This window comes from Neofelis nebulosa, chromosome 1 (assembly GCF_028018385.1).
Source record: "Neofelis nebulosa isolate mNeoNeb1 chromosome 1, mNeoNeb1.pri, whole genome shotgun sequence".
NCBI classification, from domain to species: domain Eukaryota; kingdom Metazoa; phylum Chordata; class Mammalia; order Carnivora; family Felidae; genus Neofelis; species Neofelis nebulosa.
Window position 1 is genome coordinate 115,736,501 of NC_080782.1, and position 15,044 is coordinate 115,751,544.

The 15,044-nt window shown below is 40.0% G+C and overlaps 1 protein-coding gene across 3 annotated transcripts in view; it reads left to right on the forward strand.

The window, feature by feature from the left end:
* ANKRD55 (ankyrin repeat domain 55) overlaps nt 1-15,044 on the forward strand; it is a 528,797-nt gene that overhangs the window by 479,116 nt on the left and 34,637 nt on the right. For all 3 annotated transcript variants that reach the window (XM_058732233.1, XM_058732216.1, XM_058732224.1), the window contains one exon: nt 6,667-6,727. In XM_058732233.1, coding sequence (XP_058588216.1) covers nt 6,667-6,727 — 61 coding nt within the window. The remainder of the gene's footprint in view (nt 1-6,666; nt 6,728-15,044) is intronic.

Here is a 15,044-nt window from a genome sequence, read left to right on the forward strand (position 1 = left end):
CCCTGTAGGATGTACTTTAATGGCCATAGTCTGTCATTAAGCCCTACCCTAAGAAGCTTTACAAAACTCCTTATTGTTTCATTGTCAGGAAATACTTTGTTATAGCATCTAAAAAATGAGAAACCACACACAAAAAAATTCTACTAAAGGAAGAATTGCTGTGTTTCTCCTGATAAATTATTTATTTTTACTCTGTGGACCCTGTGACCTATGATTTCTCTCTGTATGTTTAAAACACCCAAACCCCAGTTTGTGTCCCACCTCTGGGACACGTGTAGGACCATAACTGCATCTTATTTACCCTGCCCTTATTTTCTCTTGGACTAGTTTCTTCACTTGTAATCTTGTTTTACTATATGTATCTAAAAACCACCTAACATCCCTTTTAGATTGAGGTAAAGGATGGTCAGGACTGCCAGCTCTGGAGTCAGACTGACCAGGTTTGAATCTGGTCCATCTCTTAGTAACCATATTATCTTGGATAAAGTTAACTTGTCAAGACTCAGCTAGCTTTCTTTCATAGAAAGTAGGAATAATACAGTATTTATTTCATGGTAAATTGGCAGAAATAAATGAGAAAATATGTAAAAAAACACTGACCACTGTCCATTGTCAGTGTTCGGTAAGTGTTGATGATGGTGATGATAGGGTGATAATCATGATAGGAGATAGACAGAAATAAAGAAATACCATAGATCAGTGCTAAAGAATGAATCCCTGCTGCTGCCACCCCACCAGCTCTCACTCCAGCCTTCTTCACCTTAGCACACACAGGTCCACAAAACATATGTTCACATACAGGTGTGTTGGGGAGGAAGAATTTCTTCCATCCTTCAAGATCCTTCTAACTGGACTAAGAATCAAACTGACATGAGACAGATTAACAGGAAAAAAAAAATCAAATTTAGTAGCCTATGTACAGGGAATCCACACAGACATGGAAATTCCAGAGACAGGCAACTGACTAAGGGAATATAGAAGAGCTAAGGAAAGGTGTTGGGGTCTGAGGATACAAAGGGGAGAATTCCATTAGGAGGAAGTTAAGAGGAAATGTTTGGAAAACAAAGATTGCCCTATTAGGCAGGTAAGTTTGTTAAGTAAAAGGGAATCTCTATTAATAGCTCTCTTTCTGGTACAGGCAAGCAGTTGAGGGGGAGCTAAAGAGTGTTCTCTGAATCTACTGGCTTTTTTTTTTTTTAATTTTTTTTTTTAATGTTTATGTTTGAGAGAGACAGAGCATGAACAGGGGAGGGGCAGAGAGAGAGAGAGACAGGATCTGAAGCAGGCTCAGATGTGGGGCTCAAACCCACAAATATTGAGATAATGACCTGAGCTGAAGTCAGATGCTTAACCAAATGAGCCACCCAGGCGCCCCTGAATCAACTGGGTTTTGATTGCTTTTAACTCAAAGTAATGTCCGTGCCAAAGTGGCCCATCTTAAGGTGGCCTGCCCTTGGCCCCTATAAGAGCAATACTAGGCTTTAGAATCCAATGAACATCAAATTCAACCATTCAGCTTCCCTGAAACTCCCTTCCTTACCTTTGTTAGTGTACATTCATCTCTATTTGTCCCCTAATCCTAAACATATATATGGGCCACATTATGTCCTTGTACTCAGGTATTCATACTCACTTTAAAATCTACTAATACTTAGATTTCCAAATCTAAGCATGCTCCTTCCACTCAGTGCTCAACTAGAGGTTATTTAGAATGAAGCCTCAAATTGTAGCTGCTTGTAAACAAGCCAAGGGGACACCTCAATTAACCCTCCAGCAAGGTTCTGTGATGCAAACAACTCATGAACAAACCAGCCAGTTCCAATGTACAGCCTTAGCTAAGCTACAGCTCAGTGGGGATTTAAGCTGATGCAAGAATAAGGGATTTATAATCATGAACACGATAGCAAGTTAGATGGACAAAAGCAAAGAAACGCAGGTTTCATCTCACGAGTCCCTTTCCTGCTTTGAACCCTGAGCTTCTCAGCAGGTCCAAGTTTTCTCCCTTTCAGCTCCCTAGGGCTTTTCTTGCTTCTAGGACATTCAGAGGGCGCCAGTGTGAAAGAGGGGGCATGATCATTAAGAGGAAGCTCCAAAGAGAAAGGAGTTGTGTTTGTACAACGCTACACATGCAAGCATTGGAAGGCAAACAGCGATTTCCTCTGAAAGCAGCCACAGGGCTCTCTGAAGATCTTTTTCATGGTCTCCATGGTTACTGGCAGATTCTTTTTTTTTTTTCCCTGCCAGAGTGCCAGCAGCTCTGCCTCTTTTCATGACTCTTGATGACAGATAGAGGGAGGAAGGAAATTATTTCTTTGGGGTCCTGTTCTCACATTACCAGGTGATGCATTCTAACCTGTGGGGGGATGATATACTTCAGGATACTCTCACATCAGCAGCTTCAGGAACAGGAGGGCAGACAGGTGGCTTAGGGACCCTTTTCCCCAACCATCACTGTGCTGGACAGATACAGCACTGTGAGTCCAAGGGGTCAGCAAAATAAAGCCCACAGAAACAAGGTACCCCCCAGTATGCATCTAGCTGATCTCAAAGATCAGGGGATCCCAAAATATAAAGAGCAAGAGCTTTTAAAAACTTTATTAAATTATACAGAATATTCATTGGCATGTAAATGTCATTCTAAGTGTTTCATATGCACTGAGTCATTTAAAATCACAACAGATCTTTAAGAAGGAGGTGTTAATATCATTTCTATTTCGCAGATAAGAAAATATGGGTACTGAGAGTTTTATAGCCTGTGTAGGGTTACTGGCTGGTTGGTAATGGAGCAGGGATTCTAATGGAGGCAGTCTGGCCCCAGCACCTGTTTTCTTACCACTCATCATGCTGCCTATCTGAGAATGTTCCTGCTGGGCCTCTGTGCCTGGTATCCTGCTACCTGGGATAAGGTGGGCTTTGTGTGGCTTCTTAGAGAGCTGAGAACAGGACAGAGCTAGTGCTAATAAGAGACTGGGCTGGGGATCTTGGGAAGAATACTTCTAAGCTACCTTAGCACAGAAAGAGGGCTCTGAGAAAACAAAACTAAGGGGTCTTCAAATCCTCTGGTAATTAAGACAGATGTGAGACAAGCACCTGGCAGATTCCCCTGTACCATGGAACAGCATGGAAGCCCCAGTCTTGAAACCAAACACCTGCTCTCTAGTCCAGTCTGAATTACCACCAAGGCAATGTATGATGGCCCTGAAAGCAAGATTGTTTGCTCTCACAAAGGTAGAGAGAGAGAGAGAGAGAGAGAGAGAATACTTATCTATAAATTTGTTTCCATCTTTGGAGATTATTGAATCTGAGACACTTAGGAATCAAATGGAATCAAGCAATATAGGTTGGCATGTATCAATCAGGGTCACAATAAGGAGGTCACAGAATATTAAAAGGTAACTGAACAAAGTTTAATGGAAGACTATTTAAAATTAACTAGCAAGAGATGGTGACATAATTCCCCACCTCCACTTTCCCCAAAAAAGCAGGAAAGTATTCCACCACTAGGCCAAAAGGATCAAGGAATGGAGCTGTTACTGGAACCTCTTGAGAGTTCTGGCTGTAGAAGAGGACACACCGAGCAGCAGCTGTGGCCTTTGGTAAGGGGGAAAAGTCATTGACAGAAAGGGAAGTGGCTTCTCTCCTTTCTCCTGCCAGTTCTCCTGGCCAAACCCAGAAAATAGTCAGAGGGCAAGGGAAGTTGGATGATAAAGTTATTGCAGGTCAACCTCAGAGCAGGACATTGCAGGGCAGCAAATGGATTTGAGGGGCAAATAGAAAAATATCCAGAGACAGGATTCATCCCATGACCTTTGGAATACCCCCACCACCAGGATGTGACAGGAGGTCATGCTCTCCCCTCCCTCATTCCCATCAAGTCAAAACCTGACATCCTTCAGTGTGATCACTGCTCTGGAGCAGTCCCAGAAGATCCTATCTGGCTATGTATGATCTCAGTCTCCTTAGGGTTGGCCGAGGATAACCAGATTGGACCACAGCTGACCTCTTGCCTTTCTTTCCCACTCTCTCCCCACAACTCAGACCAAATGAACCCTAGAGACTAAGCAATGGCCAGTAAAGAGAAAAAGAAAGTCACCAGTTGCCCTCCAGCCTTCTAAAGCAATTATAAGGGGAAAATCCAGTAGTGAAATATAGTTACAAAGATAAAAAGTGTTATCCAAAAATGCAATTATTATAGCCTCTTCCCACTAGGTGGAGAAATTTTAGAATTCAGAAAGCTTGCATTCAGTGCCACTGTTCTTTTAAAGTCTGTGTACTGGGAGCTTTATACCTACTATGTTATTCAGTCTTTTTTTTTTTAATTTTTTTTTAACGTTTTATTTATTTTTGAGACAGAGAGAGACAGAGCATGAACAGGGGAGGGTCAGAGAGAGGGAGACACAGAATCTGAAACAGGCTCCAGGCTCTGAGCTGTCAGCACAGAGCCCGACACGGGCTCGAACTCACGGACCGCGAGATCATGACCTGAGCTGAAGTCGGCCGCTTAACCGACTGAGCCACCCAGGTGCCCCTGTTATTCAGTCTTTACACCACCACTGTTATTATCCCGATGATAAATGTGAGGATACAGAAGCTCAGAGAGGTCATGCAGCAGGGAGGGCAGAATTAAATCACAGCATTATCCTGGCTCCCCAAAAGAGGTAAAACTAGATTTAAACCTTAGGCTTCCTGGCTATTTCATCTCCACAGTAAACAACCAGAAATGCATTCCTATTTAAGCTCTCTCTGTGTTACATTTACCACTAATGCAACATGATCAGTCCCACTTTCTTTTATTCGATTGTAGGTAGCAATTTAAGACTCAAGACTAAATGTCATCTAAAATAAAAGACAATGAAAATCTGACTGGGGAAAAGGTTAAACCATTTGATTTTTTTCAAGTCATTCTTCCAAAAATAGTTTCTGAATTTCCTTCAGAAATTGTCTGAATTATCTGAATGGTCTCCCCATAGACAATCCTTTATCATCTTCATGACTGTATTAGTTTGCTAGGGCTGCTGTAACAAAATACCCACATAATGGATGGCTTAAGCCACAGAAATTTATTTTTTCGAATTTCTGAAGGGTAGAAGTTCACAAGCAAGGTGGCAGCAGGTGGTTTCTTCTGAGGCTTCTGTCCTTGGTTGGCAGATGGCCAGCCACTTGCTGCCTTTTTACGTGGTCTCTCCTCTGCAATCCATGCTGCTGGTGGGCCCTAATCTCTTCTTCTGAGAACATCAGTCAGATTGGATTAGGGCCTGCCCTAAAGGCTTCATTTTAACTTAATTACCTCTTTAAAGACTCAATCTCCAAATATAGTCACGTTCTGAGGAACTGGAGGTTAGAACCAAATGAATTTGCGGGCAGGAGGAACACAGTCAGTTCACAGCAATGAGTATCAATTGGTTAATTTATTCAGTACCTGTCTCAGTGGTTTTCAGACCTGTTTGCCAGAATTTCCCGAGCAACCCTTTTAAACTGTGAAAGCTGAGCTTCTCTCCAGACCTACGAAGTCAGAAATACTGAATACAGAATCCAGGTATTTGTGGTTTTAAAAAATTTCCCCTGGGGATTCTGAGATTGAGCCAGGTTTAAAACTTCTAGCGTTAAGTGTTCTAGAAATAACACTTGGCTGTGTTCCAGTCATGCTATAAGTGCTGTATGCATTAATTCATTTAATCCTCACACTGAGCTGTAAGGTAGGCACTTTTTTACCCCCATTTTATAGATGAGGAAGCTTAGGCACAGAGAGGTTGTTACTTGCCTTCAGTCATAAAGCTGGCGAGTAGCTGGGCTGCGATGTGAACCCAGGTGGTCTGGCTCCAGATTCTGGGTCCCTACCAACTACAATCAACTGCTTCTCTCCCACAATGTAGACCTCAGTCAACAAAGTGTGGGACCCAAGTGAGATAAAAACTTGAGCTTGAGAATCACTGATAGTTTTTTCACACTGATTACTGTCATTTCATGCCTAGACATTTGCATGTTTTCGAAAAAATAAGCAAAGTCGTAAATGCTGTCTCCTAGCATAATCTATACATTTACAAGGTGTGACACATGTACCAAGTGGTGAAGCAATTTGAAACCACTGCATATGTTTATGTAAAAGAATGAAGAATAAGTGCTAGAGGAATTTAGTTCTTTTTTTTTTAACGTTTACTCATTTTTGAGAGATAGAGACTGAGTGTGAGTGGGGGAGTGGCAGAGAGAGAGGGAAACACAGAATCTGAAGCAGGCTCCAGGCTCTGAGCTGTCAGTACAGAGCCCGACGCGGGGCTCAAACCCACAAACTGTGAGATCATGACCTGAGCCGGAGGCGGACTGAGCCACCCAGGCACCCCTAGAGGAATTTAGTTCTTAAAGTGCACACATAAGAACACAGGTCTGGTGAAGAAGATGAGCCTACAGATTCACTTTCTCCATTCCCTTTGTCCCTGTCCCCATCTCCAGAGCCCCAAGATGGAGAGGAGGTGGGGTGAGAAGAGACAGAGGAATCCCCTCAGGTGCCTTCTTACCAATCACACTGTCTTCTTTTCTATGGATCTTTCCCCCTCGATAAACAGAAAGGGCTCATCTTCACTTGGAGGCCTTCGGTGGATGGTACTTATAATGTTATGTTCTCATACACATTCTGTTCTTTTGAGCCTCTTCTTCTATTTTTCTTCACAGGCTCCTAACAGTGTTGGTGCAACAGTCAAATCTCAGCGAGATTAATCACCAGGACAATGAGGTGAGCCTTCTTTAAACATCTCAAGGAACAGTTGGCCATTGTGCGTTTTAGGAGGGCAGGAAGGGCTTTTCTGAACCAGTGCTTCCTATCATAAAGGTCAAGGAGGGGATGGAGCACATTTTGGGGATCCTACCCTGAGAGGGGATCCTACCCTACCCTGAGAATAGTAGCCTGTGTCTTTACTATTAACCCTCAGACAGAAATTTATCCCCACCATGGGTATGGGTATCTTCTACTAGGGAAGAATTTCTTGCATTAAGTACTTAAGCTTTTATCATACCACTGAAATTTTGTAATTTCCCTCTAGACATTGAGAAATAAATATTGCTCTTTCCTGTCTTCTTGAGTCCCAGAAACTTCAATGGCAAGCTGTGGCTGCCAGTTTTCTCTCTTTGAGTGAAAGATGACAGATAGATGATAATTCCAGGCTCTGGAGGCCACATTATTAATGCCGGTGATCACAATTGCTGTTTCCTTTATGTTGCAGAGAGAGTATAAGGCTTCCAAGAAGGCAGTATAGCACTCTCAAGCAAAATTCCTGCTGGAGTATTATCGGATACCAGGCAGAGCTGCCCCAGAGTAGCTTAGGATCTTATTCTAACTGCTTAAATCTTTGAAAAAGCAGGACTGATTTTTCATTACCCAGCCTGTTTTCTTTAACAAGCTTCTTTAAACTGATTTAAATACCTGGTTTCCATTTTATTTTTCTTTAATATAATATGTGCTTGGTTTGGCTGTGCTTTACTAAGAATGTCTGATAACTTTAAGAAACTCTGATAGCATTGAAAGTGCATATGCCTCCAAATACCAAATTACACTGTTTTCAAGGAAGCCAGGTGGCCAGCAACAGCAGTGTGGGAGGAAGTGCCCTAACAGAGGCTGGGCCCCTTGTCTTTCTTGAACTTTCTGATTACAGGCTTCTTCCCTGCTGGGTTGGCATTAATGACCACACCAGAAACCCCCTGCTTCACAGCCTAGTTCTGAGTTTGGACACCACCCTGACTCAGTGGTCACACGCCACTTTTACCCTCCGTGTCTTTAGGGGTTTGAAGCAAAACCCTAAGAGAGGATTTCATTGTTTTAAACTTCTGCTTTAAAAATGAGAACCAGAGATGAGAAAGCACACTTTGATCACTCTGCCTATGGTATGAAAGCAGGGAACTTGAGTGGTGCAGTTTATGTCGGCTGATCTAGAGTTTGGGAAAGTTGATGACCACTTCCCCCACCTCCAGCTCTTACCCTCACTCACCAAAACTGGGGCGTCTTAAAAAGGAGGGAAATTCAGTCATTCACACCCTAAAGTTTAACTCCTCTTATAGACCTCCCCCTCTGTCCAGCCTTCAGCTGAAAGAACATCCTGAAAGAACAGCTGAAAGCAAAGTGTTATTTCTGTACTCTTCCCCACCCTGGGAGGCCCCTGCCTGGTGGGGACAGTTAAAATAGACCCAGCTCCTTCTAACAGTGGTAATTGTTATACTTTCTGAATAATGTGTACTAAATATTAAAATGCCTCCAGTTCCTTCTCACACAAAGTGACCTCTCAGAAGAGATTTCTCCCACTGTTACACCAGCGTTGTGACTCAGTGGCTTTTGTGTGCAGGGAGAAGGGACCTCATAAAGGACACTTACATCCAGTGTTGCAGCTTTCTCTTTGGACCATGTCACAGCATGTCTGAAACCTATGTAAGCCAATTGCTAATGCTTGCCTGTGTTTTGTTGCCAGTATGGTCAATCCATATAAATTTATAAGGGCTAGAAGCTCTTTAGCACTGGGAAGTAAGGACAGCTGTGAAATGGAAGGAACATTACCTTGGTAGATTTCCTGCATTTGGTTTCTCAGTGTTCTGAACAAGTAGTGTTCCCTCCTTTTTAAGAGTAGTGGCCTACTCTTCCTCTCCCTAAATCACTTTGCCAGTGAGCTCCAAGCATAATCAGTCTCCATTAGGTTTGAGGGGATAACAAAGTGTAAGTGCACACATACCATATATCTGCTAAATAACAGGAATGAAAAAAGATGGAAGGCAAAAAAAAAAAAAAATGAGGGAAAAGGTAAGTTAATGCTGCTACTGAAGTATTATGGTTTTCTAATACAAGAGGAAAGAGCAAGGCATACCTCTACAGACTCCAAATGAAATTATATTCCAAGAATAACTGTAGGATTAACAAGCTTATCACAATAAATTATTAAAGATTGAAGAATCAATTAGTAGAAATTTAACTTCATTAAGAGATGATTTAGATTATAAACTGAAACTAAAGAACTGAGAGAGGAAGAAAGAAAACCTCTCCTATAACTGTTCAAGTAAAACAAAATATGATAGTACTTTATATCAGGGAAGTGATTATCGCCCTAGCAGCTGTCCTGATCTGAGCTCAATGACTTAAAACAGTTTTTTATATTATTAGTTTTTACTTGCATAAGTAATATAGGAACACATTTGCTTTTGAAAAATTTAAATATTACAAGTAACGATAGGAAGTCCTTGATTACTTCCACCCTACCATCTTAGCCTCCAGGTAATCTTTTCCAATGTCTTCTGTATATTCACAAATGTGGACTGTAACATAAAAAGTATCACACTCTGTATATTGTTCTACAACTTTATTTTCTTTCTTTCTTTTTTTTTTTAATGTTTATTTATTTTTGAGAGAGAGACAGTGTGTGAGTGGGGTAGGAGCAGAGGGAGAGGGAGACACAGAATCAGAAACAGGCTCCAGGCTCTGAGCTGTCAGCACAGAGCCTGATGCAGGGCTTGAACTGAAGAACCATGAGATCATGACCTGAGCTGAAGTCCTACCAACAGGGCCACCCAGGTGCCCCTACAGCTTTATTTTCTTCATGTAACAATATCTTAGAGCTCTATCCATGTTGATACATATAGATCTGTCTCTTTCCTTTTAATGGCTTCATGATGTTCCACACTAGGAAAATACTTCTTTTATTTTACTATTTCCCTATGAATGTATATTTAGGCTGTCTCCAATTTTTCGCCATAAGAAACACTCTTCCAGAGTATTCTTGTACAAGCCTCCTTTAGTGTTTTACACAATCATTTCTCTGGGAGAATAATTGTTGGTCACTAGGGTGTACATTTTTATTTTTAATACACATGACTGGTGCTTCTCCAAGATGGCTGTGTCAACATATCGTTCCACCTGCAGTTTAATAGCGTGCTTGTCACGTTTTCTTGTTGTCTTAATTTTCATTTCCCTGATAAGTAATGAGATTGAGTACTATTTCATAGGTATAATGGTCATTTTTATATCTTCTTTTGTGACTTGCCTGTTTAGATCTTTTGTCCATTCATCTGTTGGGTTACTTTGTCATTTTTATATGGATTCATAGTTTATTTTCTATTCTGAACAGTAATCCTTTCCTGTTGGACTGCAAATAGTTTTTCATAGTCTGTTGCTCATTTTAGAACTGCTTGTGATGTCTTTTCTAGTACAGAAATTTTAAAATATGATATAATCAAAGTGATCATTCTTGTTCATTACTGCTTTTGCTTTTGATGTCTTTTTAAAGAAGGCCCTCCCTAACCCCACAAGACATAACTACATTATGCTAACTTTGCGTTTAATTGTTCTGTGCTAATGATCTATTTGTTTTTCATGTTTCATTAACCACAGAGCTTAATTGTAAAGTGACTTATTTAGAAGCTATCCACACTGTAGAGTTTCACACTGTAGGAAAGGTGAAATGGGCCAGATTGTCCTTTGTGCCTTTGTCTTTTTGTACCTCAGAGGAATCTTTGCATAGAAGGAGGCTGTCTAATGTAGTTACCGGGAGCTAACAAGTTGCTAAACTCCTGGAATCTAACCTCTCTTGCTCGCATTTTAGCTTTGACAAGAGCACCTCATTAAAAGGGGCTGTGAACTAATGGCATCTGGGTTAGAACTGAAATGCACTTATCCAGAGAAGGACTGTTTTGCATTGTATTTAGGATACATTGTTGATCCTACATTGCATGCAAATTCGGGTCTGAGTAGATTTTTGTGAGGGGCCTGACAATCCAAACTTCCATTATAGCCATACTCTGAAAAAATAAATCCAAGTTGCAAAAACAGATGTGAACCTTTGGATATAATTCTTAGTCCTAAATTCACTTACAGCTTTCCTAAGGCATAATCATAAGCAGAAACTGTGCATTATAATGGCAAAATAAAACAAAAACAAAACAGTGCCTGACTCTAGAAATCACTTTACTTTACAGTTAGCAAAAGGTAAAATAATAACGTAAATTTTTTAAATGCTCTAGAATTTTTATTCTCAAAATGAACTGCTTATAAAAATAAGAGTAGAGTCACTGCTACTTACAAACCCTCACTTGCCCCTTCCCCGTAAGAGTCTAAAGGCAGGCCATGTCTTTTTTATTTTTGGATCCCTAGATCTAGCTCAGTAACTTGTATATAGTAGAGCCCCCACCCCAAATATATATTTATGTATAGATGTATGTATATATTATAGATAGAGAATTATTCACTTTAAGGGAAAGTCATATTTTATTTTATTGGCCCTTTCTCTTTGTTTTGTTGACCCAACTTGGTTACCAATTTTATTTACCACACTTAACTCTCCAGGTGACTTTTAATTATTTCCAAAATCTACTTTCAGAAAAATAAGATTTTATTTCATTTAGGATCTTCAAAAAATGTACTCTAGACTCTAGGCCAGGAGTCCTTGTTCATGTATGCCGGTGTGCTGGTGAAGCCTATGGATCCCTCCTCAGAAAAATGTTTGAAATTATATAAAATAAAATATAGAGGATTACAAAAGAAACCAATTATATTGAAAAAGTTGCCAAAATATTATAAAGATCAAATTTGTAACGGTAATATGTAAGCTTGCTTGTTAATGCATTTATTAAGATTTAGTGGTAGGACCAATAACTACTGTACTAGGGATACATACAAAACATATTTTGAGATATCTGCACTAACTAATGCAATACAAAAGTATCTGTGATTTGTATTTTTGGCCAAGTCACAGGTATTGTGTTAACAGTACTGTGGCTTGTTGCCTATATTCATATTTAAATAAGATGGTGAATTTCAATTTGAAGTTAATGCCAGTAAAGATGTAATTTATTTCTCTGATCTAAGCCTGATTCCTATCCATGGATAGAACCCCTGTTATGGTGGTAATTCCAAAAAAAAAAAAAAAAATCTCCCAAAAACATTTTGATCAACAAGTGGAATAATTATAGGCCTCCCAAGGTGATCTGCTTAGAATGGGAAAATAGTCATTTTATTCGCTCAAAAATATTTAAGTACCTACCTTGTCTCATATAGGCTTGATTCCTGCTCTAATAGGTCACAATTTAGTGCAGAATGTAGATGCTCTGTTTATTTGAAAAAATAAATATAACAACTTAGGTCTCTGTTCTCAAGGCTTTGTTTTGTTTTGTTTTGCTTTTGAAAAATTTTTTTAATGTTTAATTTTGGAGACAGAGAGACAGAGTGCAAGCAGGGGAGGGGCAGAGAGGAAGACACAGAATCTGAAGCAGGCTCTAGGCTCTGAGCTGTCAGCACAGAGCCCGATATGGGGCTCGAACCCACAAAGCACAAGATCATGACCTTGGCTGAAGTCAGAAGCCCAACCGACTGAGCCACCCAGGCACCCCTAAAGGCTTTGTTTTATAAGTTTGCTCTTGTTGGAATTTGCTCTTTATTTCCATGACTTAAATTAATCTATGTTGCTTCTCTTGTGTTAATGCCTCATTTAAATTATAAAAACTTCCATCCTGAAGGTTTTTGTATTTTTGTTGGAAACATTTTGTCATTATTAAAGGGAAAAAGTGACTGTTTTTGAAGAATATCACTAGTAGCCATTCCTACTGTCCTGAAACCCAACATCTAATTATTTTTAGTTATCAGTTATAATCTGTGGCTATTATCATGTGCACTACTTATCCAGATTAGAAAACTCTAGAGGCACCTTGGTGGCTCAGTGGTTAATTGTCTGACTTTGGCTCAGGTAACCATCTCACAGTTTTGAGTTTGAGCCCAGCATTGGGCTCTGTGCTGACAGCTTGGAGCCTGAATCCTGCCTCAGATTCTGTGTCTCCTTCTTTCTCTGCACCTCCCTCCCACTCATGCTCTCTCTCTCAAAAATAAATAAACATTTAAAAAATTAAAAAAAAAAAAAAAAGAAAACTCTAAAACAAAGACAATGAAATAATTTACTAATCTTTGTGAACTATAATTATAAAGTGTTTTCAAAATAAAAATTGAAGAAAATGACTTTCATTCCTGTACTTACAACCATCTATTTTTTTTTAATCTTTTAAAGTACACAAAAGTTATTGTTGTCTCCTATAGACAAAAAGTAGGAATGATTGATACATTTATTCCTATTTTTTTGTCTACAGGAAACAACTTTTGTGAGGAGTAGTCATATGTGATTGGGAAATTAATAGTACGTGAATTTTAAAATGTCAGCCCGAGCCAAGCTGGACTTCTGTGAAATTCTAGATCCTTTGGAAGATCTAGATCCCCTGAAGGATCTAGAATTGTTTGGTTGACTCCTCAGCACTTGCTATAATTTTACCCCCCCAGGGCACCAAGATGAGGGATATGGCAAGCACCTGGTCACATCACACATTTCTCTCTCTGTGCCTTTCAATGTCTGCTAGAGTCAGTCTAAAGGTGCAATCCTGAGCACTTAATCAGATTTCTGGTTCAGAAAACACAGAAGTTATGGTGGTTTTGGGGAAAAAAAAAGTTCTGAGACACTGTTAGGACTTGTAAGCCCTTAAATAAAATTTCAGTGATACAGGCTCAAGGCACAGAATTACTCATCTTCATAACAGCACTGCTCCAAAGCAACCCTGCTACCATCCAACAGTTAGGACATTCATTCAATCCTATCAGCAGTCTCAGAATGGATTCTAAGCCAACTAAAACTTAACATTTCCCTTCAAAGCATTCTGGAGAGCTGTGCTCATAACTGAATATGAGTTACTTTTCAGCCATTGAGCCAATACTTTCTGTTTTCCAAGAAAGTGGGGTTCTCCTGTCGCCAGGGCCATCTGGGCATTTGTTGCAACATGTCTACAAGTGACTCCTAGCTTTTCAGCTCCTAGATGCTTCCAAGGCCCCATTGAGTCTTCAGTGAAATTCCAGAAAGCAGCTGGTAGAAAAGGTCTCCATAGTTTGGACACAGATGGCTGGCTTACATTCAACAGACCCTGGTGTTTTATGCTTTCCATGAGTCCAAGGGAGCCTTGATAACCAGTAATCCACTAATTCTTCCTGTGGATATTTCTTGAACACTTACTGTGTGCTTGGTGCTATGGGCATACCACATCAAATAAGCCACGGCCTCTGCCTTTAAGTGCATTACAGCTGAACCATGACCTGTCACCACTCAGTGCAGACACCAGCCTCTGAGACTGAAGTCAACCCCTTAACATAACACAACTCTGATGCCTGCTGGCTCAACAGAAGCTGGAGGAAAGAGAAGGAGGCAGTTGTAAGAAAAAAGTATACTTTCCTAAACAAAGTATGTTGTGCAATACCAGCGGCTGCACTGAAGCTGATTTTGAAAGTTTTGGTTTTCTTATTACTATGAGAGGATTTACTTTTATTTCTCATTAGCCCAGTTGAAAAAAAATAGCAACAGAAAAGTTCCCTTGACTTAACCGAATGTTATATACTGTGATATAAACAGTGTGTGTGTGTGTGTGTGTGTGTGTGTGTGTGTGTGTGTAATTGTTATTTCAAGAAGGAATGGAATGATTAAAGTCTTGATTTAGAGTCATTCAGATAATCACCAAATTCTAGGGTGGGGGAAGGGGGTGGGAGAAAATACATAGTTCAATACCTTACAAAAATAAATACTTGCCAGCTGTGTATTTAGTAAGAGCCTAGGGGCAATGCCAAATGAAACAAATAATATAGGATGGCAACATGTACTCTAATGAAAACCACCATTCCAGAAAATTAGAAGACCCTGAATGGTGTTAAAATCACAAAGAAAAGAATTTCCAACATTTGACCTCATTTCCAAAATGAAAGCCTACCTGCATGATGTGTGTAAAGAATGTTATTCTCCAGTGTTGGAGAGACCTGGATTTGAATCCCAACTATGGCACATGCCCATGGCCTTAGGCAAATTACTTAACCTGTGTTTTGGGTTCCTCAAATGTAAAATGGGCCTAAAAATACCTACCTCTTAGGATTATATGTGTATATAAATATTCAATGAGGTAATATATATATAAATTTCTTGACAGGAAGTAGGTATGTAAAAAATGGTAATGCTCCTCCCCACCCCATTCACTCTACCAAAACATGCAGAAGTTGGGCTTTTAAG